The following is a 21,676-nucleotide window of genomic DNA, read 5'->3' as shown; positions in this document are numbered from 1 at the left end:
TCGGAGGCCATGCAAGCAGACTAGAACAGCTCTGAACCAACTGAACGAAGTCGGTACCAACTCCTATAGTTTTTTTTCCAAAGCTTAACCGCATCAGAATTCCACCATGAAGTTCCTCCCATTAATCGTAAATGTAGCGTGTAATTTGCTAGGCACATCGGTTTTTGATTTCGGCTCTGTCAAATGTAAAAAAACCCAAGTAAATTTTACCATTTTTATTCGCTTTCGATATTACACATGTACTGCATCATACTACAAGGAATCCCTTGCTAAAAACAATCACTGGAGGAAGTGTCGCCATCGTGCGGATCTTTTTGCAATGCCAACACGTTCCACCGGCCCCCGGCTCCGATACCCTTCTTCCGGAGATCCAGACGCCTTAGACTGGGGCGGAGATGATATCGGTGTACTTCTTGATCTTGCTGGCGACGCTCATGTCCACGTACTTATCACCGATAGAGACGATCATTCCTCCGATCAACGATGGGTCGACCTTGGCCGTCAGCTGGATGCTCTGGTTGGGCTTCAGGAACGACTGGAAAATAGAAAGACGAAATGTATAAAAATTCAAAAGGCTAATTAGAAATTGACAGGGTGGTCAAACAAACTTAAAAAATAAATTCCAGGGTTTTTCATGGGTTTCACGATCATTTTTTGATTTTTTTTCCAATGCTTAACCCTTTCTCTAGAGCTCCTTTTCAACGAACTTGAGACAAACCGATTTAGCTAAATACTACGCATCAGTTACTAGAAAACAACGAGCTACACACTCGGTTCCAATGGCTTTTGTTGCGAAATCAGAAGTTATGCGAGTGTTACACTATTGGACTAATATATGCACTATTTGAGTACTCTAATGAGCTCACATCATTCAAAAACTACTTTATAATATTTGGGTTTATTCTACGAGTGGCGTGAGGTGACAATGGGTTACATGCTTGGCCTGATTCGCTACTCACCACATAATAACGCACTTGCGCTAGTGTCTATGCACGAAAAATCGCTAAAAGGTAACGCGAAAAATATTTGTATGGCGAGATGCATCTAACGAATTATTTCTCAAAAATGGGAACTATTTTCGAAAAAATATTTGGTACCGGTTGTACGTAATGATAATGATTATCACGCCTACCAAATATTTTTTCGATTAATGCTTTCATTTACGAGAAATTTGAAGTTAGATGCCCTTCCCCATACACAATGAAACGAGAAAACTTCTGCTGACCAACGTGTAATGACAGAGATAAGGATAAAAAACTTTTATATGTTTTCATGGGGTGAACCCCAACTTTTGCACGCGAGTGTACCTGGAACCAGTTCAATTCAATTGGGTTAATTCTAGGAGTGGCGTGAGGTGACAATTCTCAACTCGAGTGAAGTGACTCGCCGTGCATCTCAAATGGAGAGTCACTTCACTCGAGTCGAGAATTGTCACCTCGCTATACCAGAGGCGTCCCGTGAGGAATTTGATTACCTGTGCACTGACTCGCACAAACCGTTTATTTTGAATTATGAGTACGAATTTTTCAATTGATTTTTTTAAATGTATTTCAGCTTAAAATGTAATTTCTTATTATTAACACCTTAAAATGTAATTTCCAATACTGTATGCAATCTTGAAGTGTCTGGAAGCTATTATATTTGTTGCTCCTTGGACGTATTTTTTGTTTGTTTTCTTCGTTTCAATCACTAGTTGTAAGTTTTAAGAATTTTGAATGATTCCAATATACAATGTTTAGGGACAAGGACAATTCTCAAAATTTCGCTGATACCAAGGCGATGGAAGAAAAATTTTGCGTATTAATCGCGGACCCATAGTTTGATAATATTTGACATAAAAATGTATATTTACAGTAAAAATGACCTTCATGTGCGTAAATTTCAAGCATTTTTCGTATTTTGCGAACTGAGATAATAAGTTTAATATCATATTATCAACACAAAATTTAAAGCAAGAAGACGTTTAACTTGAAACTAAACGATTAGCACATTTTTTTAATATGAAACTCGGCTTACAAATAAATAAACCATTCTTATGAGCAAAAATCTGAACTTTTCTGAGATTAGCATATAAATCTTCAGAATTCAACTATTTACGCGTTATTTTCCAAGTTACGCGATGAAGGATAAATTCCGTGGATTTCGTGGTTTTCGCGAAATTCCGAATCTTCATTATTCCTAACGTTGTTATTCTATATAATAATTCTTATTATTTACAGCTTGTCAATTGTATTACGATATCTTAGCTTTTTGACGATGTCCAGCGCTGGTACATCTCTTTGTATACTTCTGTTGATACATCAAAGCTTTTAAATAAAATGATGACTGACTGATGAACGCTGAAACCCACTTTACGCACACTGCAATTTATCAGTTGTCGGTCTGTTGAGCAAGAAAAACTATATTCACACATAGTTATAAATCAATTCAAAGCCACATAAATTGTGTGTATTTAATAAGATAAAACATAATCAATTTGGCCAATATGTTTAACATCTAGTTTTGGTTCCAATCAATATTGTGCATACTATCGCGCGACACCTGGAAGCTCCATGCAACATACATACACACAAAGCATGTATGGCGTTGACGCTTTCGCTTCCAACAGCAGACGTCGTGACGCCAGTTGCGCGCGCTTTCTCAATTCTTGCAAACCAATGCGAGTGTCATGGTCAATTTCTCTCTCGGGTGCACAAATTGGAGTGAACCAGATTTTACCTATACAACGCCACTGTTGCTCTAGAAATGCCAATACAAATGCACATTCCTGCTGTGTCCATACCCGCTATTTTCGTGCACAAGAAAGAGGCTGAAATGAACATTCTCTGCAATACGATGGAGGCGCATGGCAGTTTGTCTTGTTTGCTTTGCTGTTTTCGCTTGCTGGTTGAGCAAGACCATTGAGGGGGAGAATCAAACGGCTTGTTCACTGAGGGCGATGCACCAATTCTCGCATACTCTGAGATAACGCCCTAAAAGCCATTGGTAGCCACGTATGTAGCTCGTTGTTTCTGAGCACAAGAAATAGTAAGCATCCAAACCAACATCACAGGCAGGTAGATAATGATCTTTTCTTTCCCATAGCGTTGTTAAATAACATGAAAATCCATTCAAATGCTCAGAAACAACAAGCTACACACATGGTTACTAATGGCTTTTAGGGCGAGATCAGAAGTTATGCGAGAATTGAAGGTGAAGAAATCAAACAACATTTTCAAGCAACTACACATTATGAATGTTGGAAGTATTGAGAAGTATATTATATATATTTAATTTGTTAGTTGGAAATCTTTGACTGTGCAGTGCACCAAGTGCACCTTAGGACGAGACGCCACTGCGCTATACGACACCGACAATGGGTGACATGCATGCCCTGATTCGCTACTCGCCACATAGTAACGCACATGCGCTAGTATCTATGCACGAAACATCGCTAAAACGTAACACAAAAAATATTTGTATGGCGGAATGCTTCTAACGAATCATTTCTCGAAATTGCGAACTATTTCCGGAAAAATATTTGGTACCGGTTGTACGTAATGATGATGGCTATCACGCCTACCAAATATTTTTTCGATTATTGCTTTCATTTACGAGAAATTTGAAATTAGATGGCTTTCCCCATACAAAATAAAACGAGAAAACTCCTGCTGATCAACTGTAGACAAGAGCAAAGCAGGTAATCCATTGTCACCTCACGCCACTCGTAGAACTAACCCAACTACCAACATTCTAGAATGATACCAAATGAGTTGCTATTGTTATACAGGTTATATAAGCGAAGGTCGAATAAAATATTGTTCTCTTTCGACTTCATAAACTAAGTTGGGCTATACATTTTACACTCGAGTCGAGAATTGTCATCTCGCTATACGAGACCAACAATTCTCACTTCACGCCACTCGTAGAATAAACCCAAATGATACCTTTCGACAAGAAAATTCACTGACGTACAAGTATTACTAATAATGCAAAACATTCTTCGCAGTTTGGTATATTGCTAAAATTTCAATCGCATGAAAAGCTCAGCCAAAATGAAGGAAATTCAACAAAAACTTTTATTTTCTTCTTCCATTGTAATTCTTGGAACTGAAACCAGCTGGGACGAAAGCGTCAAAGGCGAAGAAATTTTTGGAAACAATTTCAATGTATTCCGGCAGGACTGAAACTTGCAACACTGTAATAAGAAGTCTGGAGGTGGAGTCCTCATAGCAATCAATGCTGACTTTACTTTTGAAGACATAAAAACTTTCAAGCATAAAGAATTCAAAAATATTTGGTCTGAAGCTCTAATCAATGGTGAAACACATATTTTTTCGACTGTGTGTTTTCACCTGAATTGCTGAAACTATTATCTCAAGTATGGAATCAGAAGTAAACATTTATAGCGACTTCAATCAACGAAATGCCGTCTTCATGTCAGACATTAAAAATGAATCATTTTTACGCCCAGTCGTAGGCGAAGACAACGCTTTACAATTTGTATTACACAATATTACAATTTTTATCATACAAATTACGAACTTGGAAACCAGCCGAGAGTAACTGAAACAGAAAAAGTATGGCCCATAAAAAATGCAAAAATTGTTTGAACGTGAATTGACATTTACAAGCGTTATTTTCATTGTTTTTGCTAGTGAATGTTATTTCTGATTATTGCAGTATATTCTGACATAACTTCGCTATCCAGGACAATTGTTGTCATATTTTTCTTACTGTCCTAAATAATGTAATAAAGCAAAAAAGTTCAAAGGTTTTGTACACCCAAAGCTAGAAACAGCTTTTGATTGTCGTATAGGTACTCTGGTGATAAACTTTCCACCTTCAAAAATCACACTTTATTGTTGAAAATTTTAGTTTGTTTGGTATCAGAGAAGTTCTCAGAGAACGTGTTTTTCATGATCACAATAACATATTTTGCTAGAGTCATAGTCTTGAGGGCATTTGCGTCTTATAGGTTTGATATACCTTTATTTTTTGTTAAAGTTGAATACAAATTAAATACGGAGGCCTATAACAGATTTTTGAGGATGAAATTTGTTCCTTCGGTTAGAGACAACTTCTATCAATACTAGCTCATAGATTTTGAGCAAAACGGAGGTGCTTATCACACGTATATGAAGGTTCAATCAAAGCTCCCCAAAATGAGCCGTTTTTTTCGAAAATATGTTTAAGTCTCTATACCCAGGTATGAACCAATTCTATCATTTGATATGTGCGTATGCTGGAGACAAGGCCTGTGAATAATCTCACGCCATTGTTGATATTTTAGAAGCTTTCATCACACAGATATTGAACTCGACGTCCGCACGATAAAATTTAAAGGGATATTTCCAATTCGTCTCTGATAAGGTGAAAGTAACAGATAAAAATCATGTCCAAAGCGAAAAACTGAGTCTAAATAGATTAAACAATACACGTAAATGAATAATATTTATGTTTCATTTACATTTGCTGTGTAAAAACTATCATAAAACATGATATGACGATTTTCGCATTTTTTATGGGCCATACTGTATTGCCATTGTAAAATGTAAAATAAGCATTTGCCTAATGTGTGCATTATGCCCCATAATTCCCCTAATCATGATTATTTTGCATATTATAATAATTCACCCTTCTTTCAGTAAATTCCCATAAAACATACAAACTATATGTTTATTTTTGCCTATATAGTGATGCATCCTTCTTTCAGTCTTATCTTATTAATTATATTATAGGCAAAATATATCGATGAAGAGCCCATATAACATAAGGTCATTTGGCATAAAATGATTTGGTATAAAGTCATCAAGCCATACTTATGTGCTTCTTTTCAAAAAGGATGTTCTTCATGTTATGTCAAATGGTCCTTGATCATTTAATCAATCATGCCAAATGCCTTCTTGCCATTTGGTATCCTTACGGAACATTTTGTCTACATCCTTAACAGTATTAGACTGAAAGAAGGGTGCACCACTATTCTGTGCAAAATTAAACAAGTCATTTGTATTTTTTAAGCTTGGCGTAAAGAACGGCGTATCATTTTAATATGCGTAATAGTACGTTTTTATTTTGCCGAATTTACGTAATAGTTATATCGGAAACGTTCAATATGAAACTACGAACGTCTTTATTCCATTCGGGGTAGCCTCAAAAGGTAAGCTATGATGCACCTTCTTAAAACATTGATGAAAAGCTGAATACATCACTATACTTGATAAAAATTGGATATACATGTGAAATTATACATTTGGAAACTATTATACCGAAAGAAGGGTGTAGCTCTATTATGTGCAGAAAAGTGATGAGTTGCATATTATTTTAAATAAATATTGGATATTCTGTTCAGTCTCCATAAGTGCCAATATAAGTGAAACTACTGTGATAGTTCATTTGCAAAAGAAAATTTGAATTATGCGTAAAGTGTTCATAATTAGCAGCACGAATGCTAATCTTCTCATGTACTTGTAAACAACTTTGTATGAAGTTTCATTTTCAAGTATTTTTATAGAGACAATTTAAAAGACAATTTACACCGTCTTCAGCACTTAGGCAGCACAGACTGAACGATCACTAACATTAGGCAACGGACAACACGAAACACCCAGTAGCCCAGTGATGAATTTTTCGTTTGACGAAAAGTTTTCACCGACTGGAGTGGGAATCGAACCCACACTTCGTGGCAACATACGTCTAGACGACTGACGCCGCTAACAGTAAGGCCACGAAGCCCACCAACTAGATAATTTGAAAACTTTAGAGTTGGTATATAATTTTCTGGGGAATAGTCCATTCTGGGGATTGGTTTTCTGGGGAATGGTTCATTCTGGGGAGTGAAATTCTGAGGAATGGTACATTCTGGGGAACGGGTTTCGGGGGAATGGTTTTCTGGGAAATGTTATAGAATCTTCTTGGGGCCTTCCTTAACCGAGTGTTTAGCGTCCGCGGCTACAAAGCAAAGCCATGCTGAAGGTGTCTGGGTTCGATTCCCGGTCGGTCCAGGATCTTTTTGTAATGGAAATTTCGTTGACTTCCCTGGGTATAAAGTATCATCGTGCCTGCCACACGATATACGAATGCAAAAATGGCAATTTGGTCAAAGAAAGCTCTCAGTCAATAACTACTAGAACACTACACTGAGTAGTCGGCTTTGTCCCAGTGGGGACGTTAATGGAAGAAGAAGAAGAAGATGGAAGATTCTTATAAACGCAGACGACATGGAGCTCTTCATAGGAGTAAGTAATTCTAGCGAAGAAGTATTCCAGAATGAAAGTAACTTATTCTTCCCTAGGTGCAAAAAAGTCTACTCCAACTCAATGTCAAAAAATGTAATTCAATGGCATGTAGTCGAAAACATGTAACACCTCCAATAGACTGACGAAGCTCAGTATGGTAGAAAAATGAAGTTGTATAATTTTACGGGGCTTCCCCCCTGGAAGATTATAATAGGAAGACTTCCTTAAAAATTCAGCTCAATTGGTCGTTCCATGGGCTGGCGCATTAGATTTGAAGTTATTATGGAAAACAGCACATCATCTACTGTTTGGTTCAGGAAAATTGTTCATCACGTTCAATTGAATCCAGAATGTCAAAAACACTACTTTATATCATAGCAAACAATATTGTAGAAGGTTGTACCACAATTGTAATTGAGAAAGTTTGCGTTTTAACTATCTGAAGTAGATTTCTTAAGCACATGCAATACTGCTTTGTATTTCTTCTCCAATTGAAGTATTTTAAGTAATTCAAATAGTGCAGAAGTGTAAAATGGTAAGGGATTTGGGAGTAATCCTAAACTCAAGACTCACTTTTGCAGAACATTATAATACCATAATAAACAAAGCAAACAGCATGCTTGGCTTTATTAAGAGGTTCTGTAACAATTTCAAATTCTGGAATACTGCCACCTATAATGGAACCCGTCCAATTGCGATGTTGTGTATTCGCAAGTTGTTAGAGAAGATGATTCTCTTTCGACTGGATAAATGGGTTGAATCGAATGGCATGCTGTAAGATACGCAGTTTGGTTTTCGCATAACCAAATGAACGAAGGGCTGTCTTACGTTGCTTTCTACAGAAATTCAACTTCCCTTTGCCCAAAAGGAGCAGATGGGTTCAGTGTTTTTGGATATTAAAGGTACTTTTGACTCAGTTTGTATTGATGTCCTTTCAGACAAACTTCACGCAAGTGGCCTTTCATCAATTTTGAACAATTTTTTGTACAATTTGTTGTCCGAGAAGCTGAAACTCATATTCACTTATGGCAACTTGACAGTTTCACGAATTAGCTAGATGGGTTTTCCCCCAGGGCTGATGTCTGAGTCCCCTTTTTTATAATTTTTACGTGAGAGACAGGGATGACTGTCTCATGGAAAACTGTTCATTAAGACAGCTTGCAGACGACTGTGTTGTTTCTGTCGCAGGACCAACAGCAGCCGAACTACAAGGACCCTTACAAGATACTCTGGACAAGAAGTCTACTTGGGCCTTAACCCATATCCGCCCAGCGTCCTAAAAATAGGACAGAAGCCCCGAACGCCCAGCGTCCTATAAATAGGACAGTACTTGTAGTGCAAATATCTTGAAAATAAAGAGGTTTAGGAGAAAACTGTCTTCTGCAAAGTTGATCACAGGACTGCTGACTTCCACTTGGTAACTATTTTAATTCAGAATTAACTCACCAGGTGGCGCACAGACGCCAACAAATGTCGCATATATAGGCAACATATGAAACAACTTTCCAGCGTACAAATATTTGCTTCGTTTATATCTCAATCCAGCGATGAGATACAAAATTGGTGTCTTCGACAAAGTTGAATAACTAAATAATACCTATTCGCATAGAACCTTACAAATTCGGAAAACACTCCCAAGATGGCGCTAGTGAGCCAAAACTTTATTTGCTTATATCTTAGCCCAGTTATGAGATACAAAAATGGTGTCTTCGACAAAGTTGAACAACTAAATAACACCTATTCGCATAGAACCTTATAAATTCGGAAAACATTCCCAAGATGGCGCTAGTGAGCCAAAACTTTATTTGCTCATATCTTAGCCCAGTTATGAGATACAAAATTGGTGTCTTCGACAAAGTTGAACAACTAAATAACACCTATTCGCATAAAACCTTATAAATTCGGAAAACACTCCCACGATGGCGCTATTGAGCCAAAACTTTATTTGCTTATATCTTAGCCCAGTTATGAGATACAAAAATGGTGTCTTCGACATAGTTGAACAACTAAATAATACCTATTCGCATAGAACCTTATAAATTCGGAAAACACTCACAAGATGGCGCTAGTGAGCCAAAACATTATTTGCTTATATCTTAGTCCAGTTATGAGATACAAAATTGGTGTCTTCGATAAAGTTGATCAACTAAATGGGAACTATTCACCTAAAACCTTATTTGTTCGGAAAACACTTGAAAGATGGCGCTCATGGTCAAACATTTTGATTGTTTATACCTCAGTTCAGTGATAATATACAACGTTGGTGTCTTCGACAAATGTGTTTAACTGAATGAGATCTTTTCGCCCGAAAACTTATTAGTTCGGAAATCATTCACTAGATTGCGCTAGTGGGCAAATATTTTATTTGCTTGCATCTCAGTTCTGTTATGAGATACAAAACCAAACGCCTAAAACCATATTAGTTCGGAAAACACAAGTTGGCGCTAGTGGCCAATATTTTTTTTTATCATTCCAGCGATGAGACTGAAAAAATCGAACTCTCGAAATTGGTATCTTCGACAAAAGTGTTCAACTGAATGGGATCTATTCGCCCAGAAACATAGTAGTTTGGAAAATTATCCCAAGGTGGCGCTAGTAGACAAACATATTATTTGCTTTTATCTCAATCTAGAGATTGGATACAAAGTTAGGGTTTTTGACAAAGTTGGAGAACTGAATGAGACCTATTCGCCTGGAACCTTATTACTTTGGAAATCACCTAAATGTCACTACTGGGCACACATTTTATTCGCTTATATATCAGTCCACTGATTAAATCCGAAGAAAGCTATTCGCCTTAAACCTTCTTAGTTCGGAAGTCATTCTCATGATTGATGTCCAGTGATGAAAAATTTGGTATCTCCGAAAACGATGATCAACTAAAGTAGATATTTTCACAAAAAAAACATATTAGCTGGGAATTGCTTTTATGTGCGGAATCAAGGAAACAACCAATAAGAAATTGGTCTGCCTAGATCAAAACAATGGATACTTACTATCAATTCGAGCAACAATCGCTTATTTCGGATGCAATGCTCCTTACATTTTTAGATGAACCTTGACACCATTTAGATCTCTTGATCTTTTGAAGGGAGTGAAGAACGAAAAAAAAAACGACAAACCCATGAACTGAACTCCAAGGGTGAAGGGCGGCTGTCAAATGAGAGTAAAATTGAATAGCCGCCAACCTAAATCCAGAAACAGTTTTAAGACTTAAACGTGGAAAAGTAAAAATTATTATTCGCAATATTACAGGTAATAAATGCGCTTGAAGGATATTGTTTGCAAGCAGTTGTTTACTACGCGCTACTGCAGTGCGTTGTTGCCAATTTAATCAGAAAATTCTACTTAATTCCCAAAATGAATGTTTTCGAGAAAATTGATTACGCCTTCGCCATTGTTTGGTCGTAGTTTTGTATGACTGTTTACTTTTTAGAACCAGCGACGCGTTGAGGTAGCAGCAAAGAGCCTTCCTTGCTGAACTCACTCGGTCCAAGAATTGTGACATTTGAGCGGGCACGCTTCCGTATGCTCCCCAGGTATTCTGGCCAGCTCTAGTGTCAAAAATCTTGGACCGCGTGGATTCGGTTCTATCGGTGTGAATAAGACTATATGCATCAGTGATGCAGTAACTTAAACGTTATAGCCGAATAATGTTGGCTTCAAATATTCACATCTGTAAAGCATGTAATAGTTAGAGTCCAATATTTGACTGTCATTGGACTGAAGGACTAACTTTTGATCAGCACTAACGAAATTCTGATTTTGCCAAATGTAAATTTCAATCACTGTCAGATCAGAGGCACATTGTATACTAATAACTTGAACCAGAAAAAATATTTTGATAGTTATGTTGCCATTATCAGCTGGCAAGTTGTATATAATCTTTTTGAAGACTATTCTGAAACATCTGTAGGTTTTTTTCTAAATCAAAATATTTGATGTAAGATTTTATTTTGTTTTTGGTATAAATGGTTTAAGAGTGCATTATTGTACATGTACATGTATGGAAATGTATGTATGTCTGTATCTTACTTACGTGGTAGAGCAGAACATTGAATTGAAGTCACTAAATGATTTAGTTCTGCGATGCACCTTTTGCCTCTGAAATTTTTATTCTTTATGTTGCAATTTCTTTATCAGGGTACGTCCATAAATTACGTCACGCAAAGTTTTGCCATATTCATCCTCCTCAATTTTCTTCTGTATCACACTTTGTGTATGGATTCCAATTCTAGCGTAACATTTGAAAAGGGCCTAACTGCAAAATGTAAACAAACTTGATTATTCATTATTCGTATCATTTTTTACGTAAATTACTCCTACAAAATCTTACGGGCATGCAAAATGCATTATTAATGGTAATTTTATTCAAATTTAAAAGGGCCTATCTGAAAATGATAAAACTAAGAGGGCCTAACTGGTCATAAAAGGGCCTAACTGAAAATTTCCATCAAAATCAGATTGGCCCTTCCGTGCATTTTTAATTTTCCTCCATATTTTTCAATATTTAGCCATTGTATAGTGTTTTTCTCACATAATGGAACCTAGTGAAATATTTGAAAAGGGTCAATCAGCATAACGTAAAAATTGAGAAATGCTCGATTGAAGATTCTGTAACATATTGATTGTTACTATTTTAAACTCATTGCTATCTAATAGTTTTAAACTTTTGTTCGACACTCATAGTCTATTGCTGGGCCACGTAACGTTTTAAATCTAACATAACATAAAAACTAGTAAAAAATGTTGAATTCAAACATCATCGGCAGATAGGCCCTTTTACGAGTATTCAAACCAGTTAGGCCCTTTCAATTAGGCCCTTTAATTGAACATGGTTTCAGTTAGGCCCCTCCAGTTAGGCCCTTTTATTTAACATAGTTCCAGTTAGGCCCTTTTGGGATTTGTTAATTTTATTGATTATTGAATAGATTTTCAAAGTTTTAGAACAAAATCAATCGATTATGTGAGAAAATCAACATTGAATATTTAAAATTCTTTATTGAAGATTCAGTACTTTATTGATTATTCATATTTCAAACCCTTTCCATTATTTACTAGTTTTATACTTGTGTTCGACACAAGGTTCGACACTCATAATAGTCTACTAGGTGGCCCATAACGTTTTAAATTTTAAATAACAAAACAACTCGTGAAAATGGTTGAATTCAAACATCATCGGCAGATAGGCCCTTTTACGAGTCTGCAAACCAGTTAGGCCCTTTCAGTTAGGCCCTTTGATTGAACATGGTTTTAGTTAGGCCCCTCCAGTTAGGCCCTTTTATTAAACTTAGTTCCAGTTAGGCCCTTTTGGAATTTGTTAATTTTATTGATTATTGAAGTGATTTTCAAAATTTTAGATCAAAATCAATCGATTAGGTTTGTGAGAAAATCAACATTGATTAATAAAAATTCTTTATTGAAGATTCAGTACTATATTGATTCCTATTTCAAGCCCATTCTCTTTTTTACTAGTTTTATCATAATATTAATGCAAAGTTAACTGAAAAACTGATTTTTTATCCTGAAAAAAAAATCAATTACATTAAAAATTTTGAATAATTTTTATTTGTTAATTTTTATTTGTTGCCTCTAGTTGTGGATCGAGTTCCAAAAGTCGCGATTTTCACAAAAACAAATTCGTTTGTTTTTGTAACAGCCCTGCAAGAATTCTTCTTATACTTCTTCTTGGCATGACGTCCTCACTCTGAACCTACTGAACCTTCAAGCCTGATTTGCTACTGAAAAGGAATCGCGAAAGAAATTTCTCGCCGATTCCTTGCAGAAATTTTCTACAGCGACTCCCATTTGAACTGACATTTCTTTTTAACTGCGTACTGCGATCAGAAAAAAGCGCATTCTTGATCGATTCCTTGCAGAAATTTTCCATGCATCAAGATAGGCCGAGAAATTACTTGTCAGCAGCGAATTAGGCTTCAACCGAGAATATCCAACATTTAGCTATTACATTGTTTTTCTCTCGCTTTATTTTATTTAAAAACTATGAAAATCACTTCAATAAGCAATAAAATCAACAAATTCCAAAAGGGCCTAACTGGAACTATGTTTAATAAAAGGGCCTAACTGAGGGGCCTAACTGAAACCATTTTCAATCGAAGGGCCTAACTGAAAGGGCCTAACTGGTTTGAAGATTCATTGAAGGGCCTAACTGCTGATCATATTTGAATGCAACCATTTTCACGAGTCGTTATGCTATTTGAGATTACTATCGTTCTGGGCCACGTAATAAACCATAATGAGTGTCTAACACAAGTATAAAACTAGTAAAAAAAAGTGAATGGGTTTGAAATATATGAATAATCAATATGTTGCTGCTTTTGTATAGAATAGTTTCCAATATTCAGCTTGTATGATATTGTCACAGACAAACAGACGTAACGCTTAGAACAAATCTCGATCAAAATCATAGTCACGAGGACATGTACGCCCAATGCTAAAATTAGTGTGTTTGGCCGACGGACCAACAGATGGCGTTAGTGTGTAAACGTCAAACGCGAACAAAAACGATGTGAGCGCTGCGGGTGGTGGATTGGCCACCTACCATATTTTTGAATCGACCGTTAAAAAGGTGGTCGATGGAGAATGATGAGAGTGTGACGTCTGTTTGTCTGTGATATTGTGTTGTTTTCTCACATAATCATTAAATGTTGTCGAAGAATTATGCAAATCACTTCAATAATCAATAAAATTAGCAAATTCAAAAAGGGCCTAACTGGTTTGAAAATTCGTAAAAGGGCCTATCTGCGGATGATGTTTGAATTGAACTATTTTTACAAGTTGTTGTGCTATTTCAAATTCAAATCGTTGTGAGCCACGTAATAGACCATTATAAGTGTCGAACACAAGGGGTTATCCGAAAATGACGTCCATCAATTGGGGCCTCCTCCAATGGGGGGATTTACGAAAATGTGACAGTGCATGGATTGGGTATTAGAAAAGCGTGACAGAGGGGGTAGAAGGGTTCCTGAAATCCCGAAAAACGATGGACGTCATTTTTGGATCTTCCCCAAGTATGAAACTAGTAAAAAGCGAATGGGTTTGAAATAGGAATAATCAATATGGTACTGAATCTTCAACCGAAAATTTCCAATATTTAGCTATTATATAGTGTTTTTTCACATAATCGCTAAATTTTGTTCAAGATTTATGCAAACCAATTCAAAAATCAATAAAATTAGCAAATTATAAAAGGGCCTAACTGAAACCATGTTCAATCAAAGGGCCTAACTGAAAGGGCCTAACTGGTTTGAAAATTCATAAAAGGGCCTATCTGCCAATTATGTTTTAATTCAACATTTTTTACGAGTTGTTGTGTTATTTGAGATTAGAAACATAATGGGCCACGCAACAGACTTTAATAGGTGTCGAACACAGGTATGAAACTAGTAAAAATGCGAATGGGTTTTAAATAGGAATTATAAATATGGCACGGAATCTTCAATTGAGAATTTCTCAATGTTTACGTTTTGCAGATAGGCCCTTTTCAAATGTTACGCTAGAATTTTTATATGGGTAGTCACGTTTCATTGTAACCCCCTCCTTCCTCTTCTGTACGTGACGTAATTTATGAATTACCCCTCACCAGCAGTTTTTTCCAACTTGTTTACATTGTAATGGGTCGAACTGCATGAAAATATATTTGATTTATCTCGAAAATAAACTCATAGAACAGCTAGATATGGACGACACACTTTCAAGAATTTTTTTGGATCCCCACCATAGACTTGAATTTTTTTGGTGAAATAAGGTTTAATTTATGGGAATACGACTATGAGTAACAAAAACGGAGCAAAATTGCAATTGTGAGATACCTTGGGCGTTAACGGGTTAAGGTGATTGTAGAACGAAGCCACACCTCAAATTTTCAAGAGCACAAGATTCGAGAACGAAACAGCGCTCCACGTAGAAAATCTATCCCATTGGTCACCACCAGAAAGCAAGCAATTTGATTGGTTTTCAACGTGAACTGTTCTCAGATTCTCTCGTCTTGTGCATTTGAAAATTCAAAGTTTGGCTTCGTTTTATAATCACCTTAAAGCTGGGAATCGAATTCTCTACGGAGAAAACCGAGATGATTGTCTTTTCAGAGAAACACAAACCTGCCAAGTTTTCGCTTACACTCATGGGTAAGACAATCGCTCATAGCATGTCTTCTGAACATATCGGGGTCTGGTTCGACGCCAAATGCACCTAAGGGAAAACAATTGTATATCTGACACAGAAATGCCAAAAACGAATCAACTTCATGGTGGGAAGCCCATCCGGAAGATTTGATCAAGCAGTACCAAACAACCATCTTTATCGGTCTTAGAATAGGTAGCTTTTGTTTTCAATCCGCGGCGAAAACACATATGCTGAAGATTCAGCGGGTTCAGTACCGCTGTCTCCGCATCGAGCTAGGCTGTATGGACTCGACTAACACAATGAGTTTAGAGGTACTTGCAGGAGTACAGCCTTTGACAGATCGTTTCGGGGAGTAAACCAGGGTGTCGACTCAATTTTGAAAATAAAATTCCCTGACTTTCCCTGACCTTCCAGTCGTTTTCCAGAAAAATTCCAGGCCACTCAATTGGTTAATTTGAACCAAAATTAGTACTATTTGTACAAGAAGATACATATCCGATGATTGGCATGATGTAAAGTTTATGTTATAGGTCGTATGAATAAACTGAACAAAGCTATTACTTCACTGAAATATATTTGTCAGACAACATTTTTTAGCGTCTATTCAAGTTGATATGATAAAACTGAGCAATTGAACAAAAATGTGCTCGGCTACTGAATTACTTCAAATATAATTTCACAAATTGCAGGCATAAACGACAATTCTGGACCCCTTCCTGATTATACTTGATTACAACTTTCATATATAAGAAGCAACACTATTACGATCATCCACGATGCTTTTTAAGTGTAAGAAATTTATCCTGAAATTTGGCTACTATTTCCAGGTAAAATTCTTGCTGTTGCCGAAGAACTTTTTTGGAGAATGGCTTTAAGAAATTCTACATAAATTTCTCAGAAATTCCTCTTGAAATTCATAAACATATTTTTTACATATATTGCTTCAATTCTTCTACATGACGGTTTCCCCTAGAAGCTCATCATCTCCATGGCTTTCTAAAAATTGTTAGAATATTTATTTCAATCTTGAATTTCTCCAAGAATAGAGTTTTGATTTTTTTGGGTTTATTTCAAGAATACGTCCAAATATATTTATCCAGGAATCACATAGAGTTTTTCTTAAAATGTGTTTATTTTTTTTCCTTAGAATATTTTTGATAACGCTTCACGATGATTAGTTACAGGTAATTTATTTTAGTTAATATTTTAGGATTCCGATATGAATAACGCCTAGGGTTTCACATCAAGGAGTTATCTAAATATTCTTAAGATGAAAATGCAACGAAGCCACACCTAAAATATTCAAAAGCACAAATCTAGAGCACCAAATAGCTGTTCATGGTCCAAACTTGATCGATTGGTCACACGCTCATGATGATCCAATTCTCAGAGCGAACGATTACTTGGTTCACTAGATTTATGCTCTCGAAAATTTGAGGTGTGGCTTCGTTGTATCTTCAATTAGGATGATTATAAACAAAGCCAAATTTCGAATTTTCAAGCTCACAGATCTAGAGAACCTGACACCCGTTCGCGTTGAAAATTTGATGAGTTCGTTGCATTCTGGAGGAATCAAACGATCAAATTTTAAGTGCAGAGCGCTGTTTGGTTCTCTAGACTAGTGCTCTTGAAAATTCGAGGTATGACTTTGTATTATAATCATCTTAAAGGAATGCATTCAGGGAATGAATTATGCGCTAATAATAAGTGTTCTGATGCTCCTCTTGAATTTGTCGTGCCTTCAGCAACGGTCCGAGGAACTCCTCTAAGAATTCTTTCATGAGATAAGAAATCTCACAAAATGTCAAGAGCTTATTAAATAGATTATTTCAAACAATATTCCTGAAATGTCTGCTTCCCAATAATGTCCTGGATTAAAATAAATCGAGAAATTTCTGGAGAATTTCCTGGGTATATTTTAAGAAAAAGAAACTGGTCATATCTATACGAAAGCTCCTGATAAAAATCCTGAAGAAAGGCGATATTATATGAACAAACTATTTTCAGAAACAACTTAAAAAAGAGGAAAAATTCTGTCCATATCCTGCAACATAAGTATTTTCGACAAAATTTCAGTTTTTTTATTTATTTTCTCGTGCTGCAATCATCAGGAGCACAAATCTAGAGAATCAAACATTGTTAAAAGCTGAACAATTGATCGATTGATCACCACCAGTCAGTAATCTTTTTTTTTTTTTAATTATTGTTTGATTCCAGATTTATGCTCTTGAAATTCTGAGATTATAGTCTTTTATTCATCACGAGAATCCTTATTGGTTTTTTCTATACTTAGTTTTACCAGTTCTACTTGGATATTTTGAGCAAACTTGTAAGGATTGACATAATTTGATGGATTGGACTCCATTTTTTCAAGAGTTTGAGCAAAATGCGCCATACTAGGTAATGAGTTGATCTATGAAACTTAACAACAAAATATTTTTAAAGCAATCCACGTCAATTTCGAAGAAGTTGTTCGGAGAGTACTGTTGATGCTTTTTAATTCAGAAAATTTGAATTCTGAGGATAAATACAAGCAGTAAAGTACAGTTTACGTAAGAGCATTTCCTCAATGATTAACTGCTATTTTGAAAGTTTGATTTCCCTTTTTATTCCATGTATCGTATTTCATATATCGTATTTCTGACTTAAGCTAAGTATGCTGTTCCGCTCCAGAAAAGTATAAAATTCTGCTCAAGAAATGGTCAAGAAATTTCCTGCAGTGAGCTCCATTTGAAATGACATTTCTTTTCAACTGCGTACTGCGATCAAAGAAAATGCTTTTCTGTAGCATTTCTTGCAAGAAATTTCCCACGCATCGAGATAGGCGATTACTTTTCTGTTGAAGTGCATACTTCGCTTTAGCCTGAACAATAACTCTCCAGATAATCAACTCATTTGATGTTGTAGTATTGATATTTTTTCCCTGACCTCAAGTGAAATTCCCTGACTTCCCCTGACTTTCCAGGTCAAAAATTGAATTCCCTGACATTCCCTGACTTTCCAGGTTTTACCAGGTAGTCGACACCCTGTAAACACTCAGGTTCCTCATCCGTTGTGAGGTTCTCAATCCATTGGTTATTGAAAACTTCCAAAAGCTGCCTGAACATAACCCTCAGACTCGTTTCATGAGTGTGTACTACTGGTACCTACATGACGCTGGAGATCAGCCCATCTTCGGTTAACAACAATCGTGACAACTTCATAGACTTCGACTGTAGTATTTGATTTGTCCATTAAGCAAGATATCCGTGGTATACCAGATCACTTTGGTTCAAAGTTTATCTCTCCCATGTTTGCAAATAAATTCGGGCATGTCAGCGAGAACCGACAGTTCTTCACTGATGGGTCAAAAATGGATGATATCACTGGTTTTGGTGTCTACAACGTTTTTCATAGCGCCTTCTTCATGCTTCTTCATGTTATCTATATGTTGCTGTTAGTTAGGCAACCATTGTTACTAGAGACCGAGTAATCTTCTGCATCTCCACAGTTATCATGGAAAGTTATCATGGAGAAGCGATCCACGCCTGATCGCGAGAGCATACGATAAGATCAAAATATCAAACATTTCTAACGTGATCCGGGACACTATCTGAATTTACATTCAATATAATTAAACCCGTATTATAGGCCTGAGTGAAGGCAAAAATACTAATACCCTCGTTGCTCAGCGAATTTTTAGCGGATTCAAATGAATTTTGTCAGTTTACTGGCCCACATATCTAGTTTCTAGAAGTGGCCAGAGGAACTCGGAAATATTCCTGTGGCCGGAGTTATTTCGGTGGGTCACTGGGTCAAGTCGGGAAAAAAGAGCTATTTTTTGGGACGTGCCAAGTTACTTTTATTTATTTGCTATGACAATCATTTTAATTCGCATAAATCATTAAGATCTGATTTTCAACATTATAAATGAAGAGTTTACACCGTTTAAAATATACCGGATGTGGCCATTTGGACGTAATGCCCGGAAGAACCAGCTATAGATTTGTTGGATACTAAATCGAAATGTAGAAATCAAACATAATTGCAGTGCTGGGAATGGTAATAGTAGTAGGCTTGAATTTCACGAAAATCACGTGGCTCTTTCACTACAGTAGTTCAAAAACGTGAATCTCATCAAGTAGCCTATATTGGATACATGAATTTCTCTAAATCAGTAGTGTCATTGAAGGCTCTAAATGCGGGAAATGCAGCGGAAATAGAACTTAGAAACGGGTGTTTTGCAATTTTCAAGGCTTTTTGCCTACAGCAGCGATGGGCGTGAGTTTCACTGGCTTCGCTGACTGTGATTGGCTTTTTTTGACTACTGTAGAGTGAATTTCAGATTTTTTCCCAACCCTGCATAATTGTGCACTAAAATGCGTTCCCATAAGCTTGGCGCAGATGTTCAGATACAAATTGGCCACTTTATCGTAAGTTAGATGTGTCCCGGAACCCGAAAATGGTCATTTGTTGGAGCTATCAAATGCAAAACTCATAACTATTCAATTCAATCATTTCTCAAAAGGTTTACACTGATGCAATTTTCTTAAAATTCCTTCATATAGTGGCCACATTATTACCAATTCCGGAAATTATCTGTGACTTGAAATTTGTCTACCTCCAGGGGCACAAACGCACATTAACCTTTTCACCCGACCTGACCCAGTGACCCACCTGAATAACTCTGGCCACAGGAATATTTCCGAGTACCTCTGTCCACTTCTAGAAACTAGATATGTGTGCTAGTATACTGACAAAAAATGATTTGAATCCATTAAGAATTCGCTGAACGGTGAGGGTTTTAAAATTTTTGCTTTCACTCAGGCCTATACGGGTTAAGACAAATTTCGATTGGAATTAAACAAATTTGAATGATGCAACCGTTATTAATAATCCATGAGTACAGAGATGTCCAATTCTTTAAAATATGAAAAAAAAATATGATGTTTCATCAGCATTCCCGAGGTTTTCCCAAAATTTCCGTCTTGGTGACCACCCTGTCAATAATAAATTGGTATTCTCTATAACGCTTACCTTCAGAGCGCTCTCCAGTTGCTTGCGCTGCGAATCATCCAGTGGCTTGGCGGTCTTGACCTCGCACACAACCTCTCCCCGCTCGGCGGCCATGATCAGCGTATAGGCATTGATAATGCCATCCAGCCGGCCAAGGCGACCGTTTTCCGCCAACACAGTCAGCAGATTGCCGGTGGCGGCGTTGTACTTGACCCGAGACGAAACCTCCTTCATGGCAGCAGCCTTGACGTTGCGCTTGATCGTCGGGTTGATCAGCAGGTCGCGCACCTTCGGATCCGACCGCATCTGGCTCTGGAGGCTCTTCAGGTCCTTCTCGACGGCTTCCAGGGCCTTGGTCTTGTGGGCAGCCGAGTACAGGGCGCAGGCATAACGACCCTCCAGTCCGAAGATCTGAACCGGTGGCTTAACGAGCTGGGCAGCAGCCGAACTGGTGCTCAGCTGGCGAGCCTGGAACGGAAAAACAGACAGGGTGCAAAATTACATAACCAGGAACGGGACTGCATAACCTTTCAACAATAGGTTCGCGGATTCACACAATACGATGTTTATCATTCTCAGTTTACATCACTCACGCGCACATTCCGCGACTTAGATCGATAAGCTCATAAATTTAAAGTTTTCCACTTACCAAAACCGAAAGTTTTCCCGATGCAGCCATTTTTCTACGCGAATTCTGGAGGATTTTCCTTCTAACTTTAGTCGCTTGCCTCGAGATGACTGAAATCTGACAGTGTGATCACGGCGGTGACAAACGAGTGTCAACGGTGCACACAGAACCGAAATCAGCCAAAATGAAGCGTTACCACCCGTTACGTTTGCGTGTTTTCGACCTGTACCGGCCCAACCCGATTTTGTACACACTGAAATGAATTTTATTGTAGAAACTACAGTCGAATTTCGTTCGTTGCACTATCTTTAAGTGGGCTACGTTTTAATTGGGCTCCCGTTAGTTGGGCTATAGCCCACCTAAAACGAAGGCAAACGTCATTTTCTGACATAAGACGCAATTTATCAATGTTGGTAGCTCTGTATTTCTTTTGTTCTATGTTATTTGACAGCTAGAAACTCAGCCCGATTAGTGAAAGTCTTTCACTAAGTGGGCTACAGGTTTAGTGCAACGAACGAAAGTTGACTGTACTCGTCCCCTTAATGCTACAACTACACGCAAACAAATTTTGTAGTATAATCTACTGAATCCATGGTAGAATTAAGAACTACACCAAAGATTTTCAACCGACTACAAAAATCTGTTAAGTTTACAATAATCTGGTAAAAATCACTGAGCAGTGCAGTAAAAG

General features: G+C 37.1%; 1 protein-coding gene across 1 annotated transcript; it reads right to left on the bottom strand.

Annotated features, from left to right (window-relative positions):
• Nucleotides 1-200: 200 nt before the first annotated feature.
• On the bottom strand, nucleotides 201-21,134 carry LOC5573968 (ATP synthase subunit O, mitochondrial). Its single transcript, XM_001654955.2, has 3 exons — nucleotides 21,007-21,134; nucleotides 20,379-20,825; nucleotides 201-535 (listed from the first exon to the last, which is right to left on the bottom strand). Exons 1-3 carry the CDS (start codon nucleotides 21,034-21,036, stop codon nucleotides 380-382), a joined length of 633 nt encoding a protein of 210 aa, XP_001655005.1. The 5' UTR covers nucleotides 21,037-21,134; the 3' UTR covers nucleotides 201-379.
• Between the last annotated feature and the right edge of the window lie 542 nt (nucleotides 21,135-21,676).

This window comes from Aedes aegypti, chromosome 3 (assembly GCF_002204515.2).
Source record: "Aedes aegypti strain LVP_AGWG chromosome 3, AaegL5.0 Primary Assembly, whole genome shotgun sequence".
Classification (NCBI taxonomy): Eukaryota; Metazoa; Arthropoda; class Insecta; order Diptera; family Culicidae; genus Aedes; species Aedes aegypti.
The sequence above is the reverse complement of the archived record's forward strand: the minus strand, read 5'-3'. Positions and strand labels throughout refer to the sequence as shown.

What these genes read in the sequence shown, in the direction of transcription:
- LOC5573968 (XM_001654955.2), bottom strand. Translation starts at nt 21,036, where the DNA reads ATGGCTGCATCGGGAAAACTTTCGGTTTTG. An exon ending in CGGGAAAACTTTCGGTTTTG is followed by an intron (nt 20,826 to 21,006) that starts GTAAGTGGAAAA and finishes TTTCCGTTCCAG; the next exon opens with GCTCGCCAGCTGAGCACCAG. An exon ending in AACTGGAGAGCGCTCTGAAG is followed by an intron (nt 536 to 20,378) that starts GTAAGCGTTATA and finishes TCTATTTTCCAG; the next exon opens with TCGTTCCTGAAGCCCAACCA.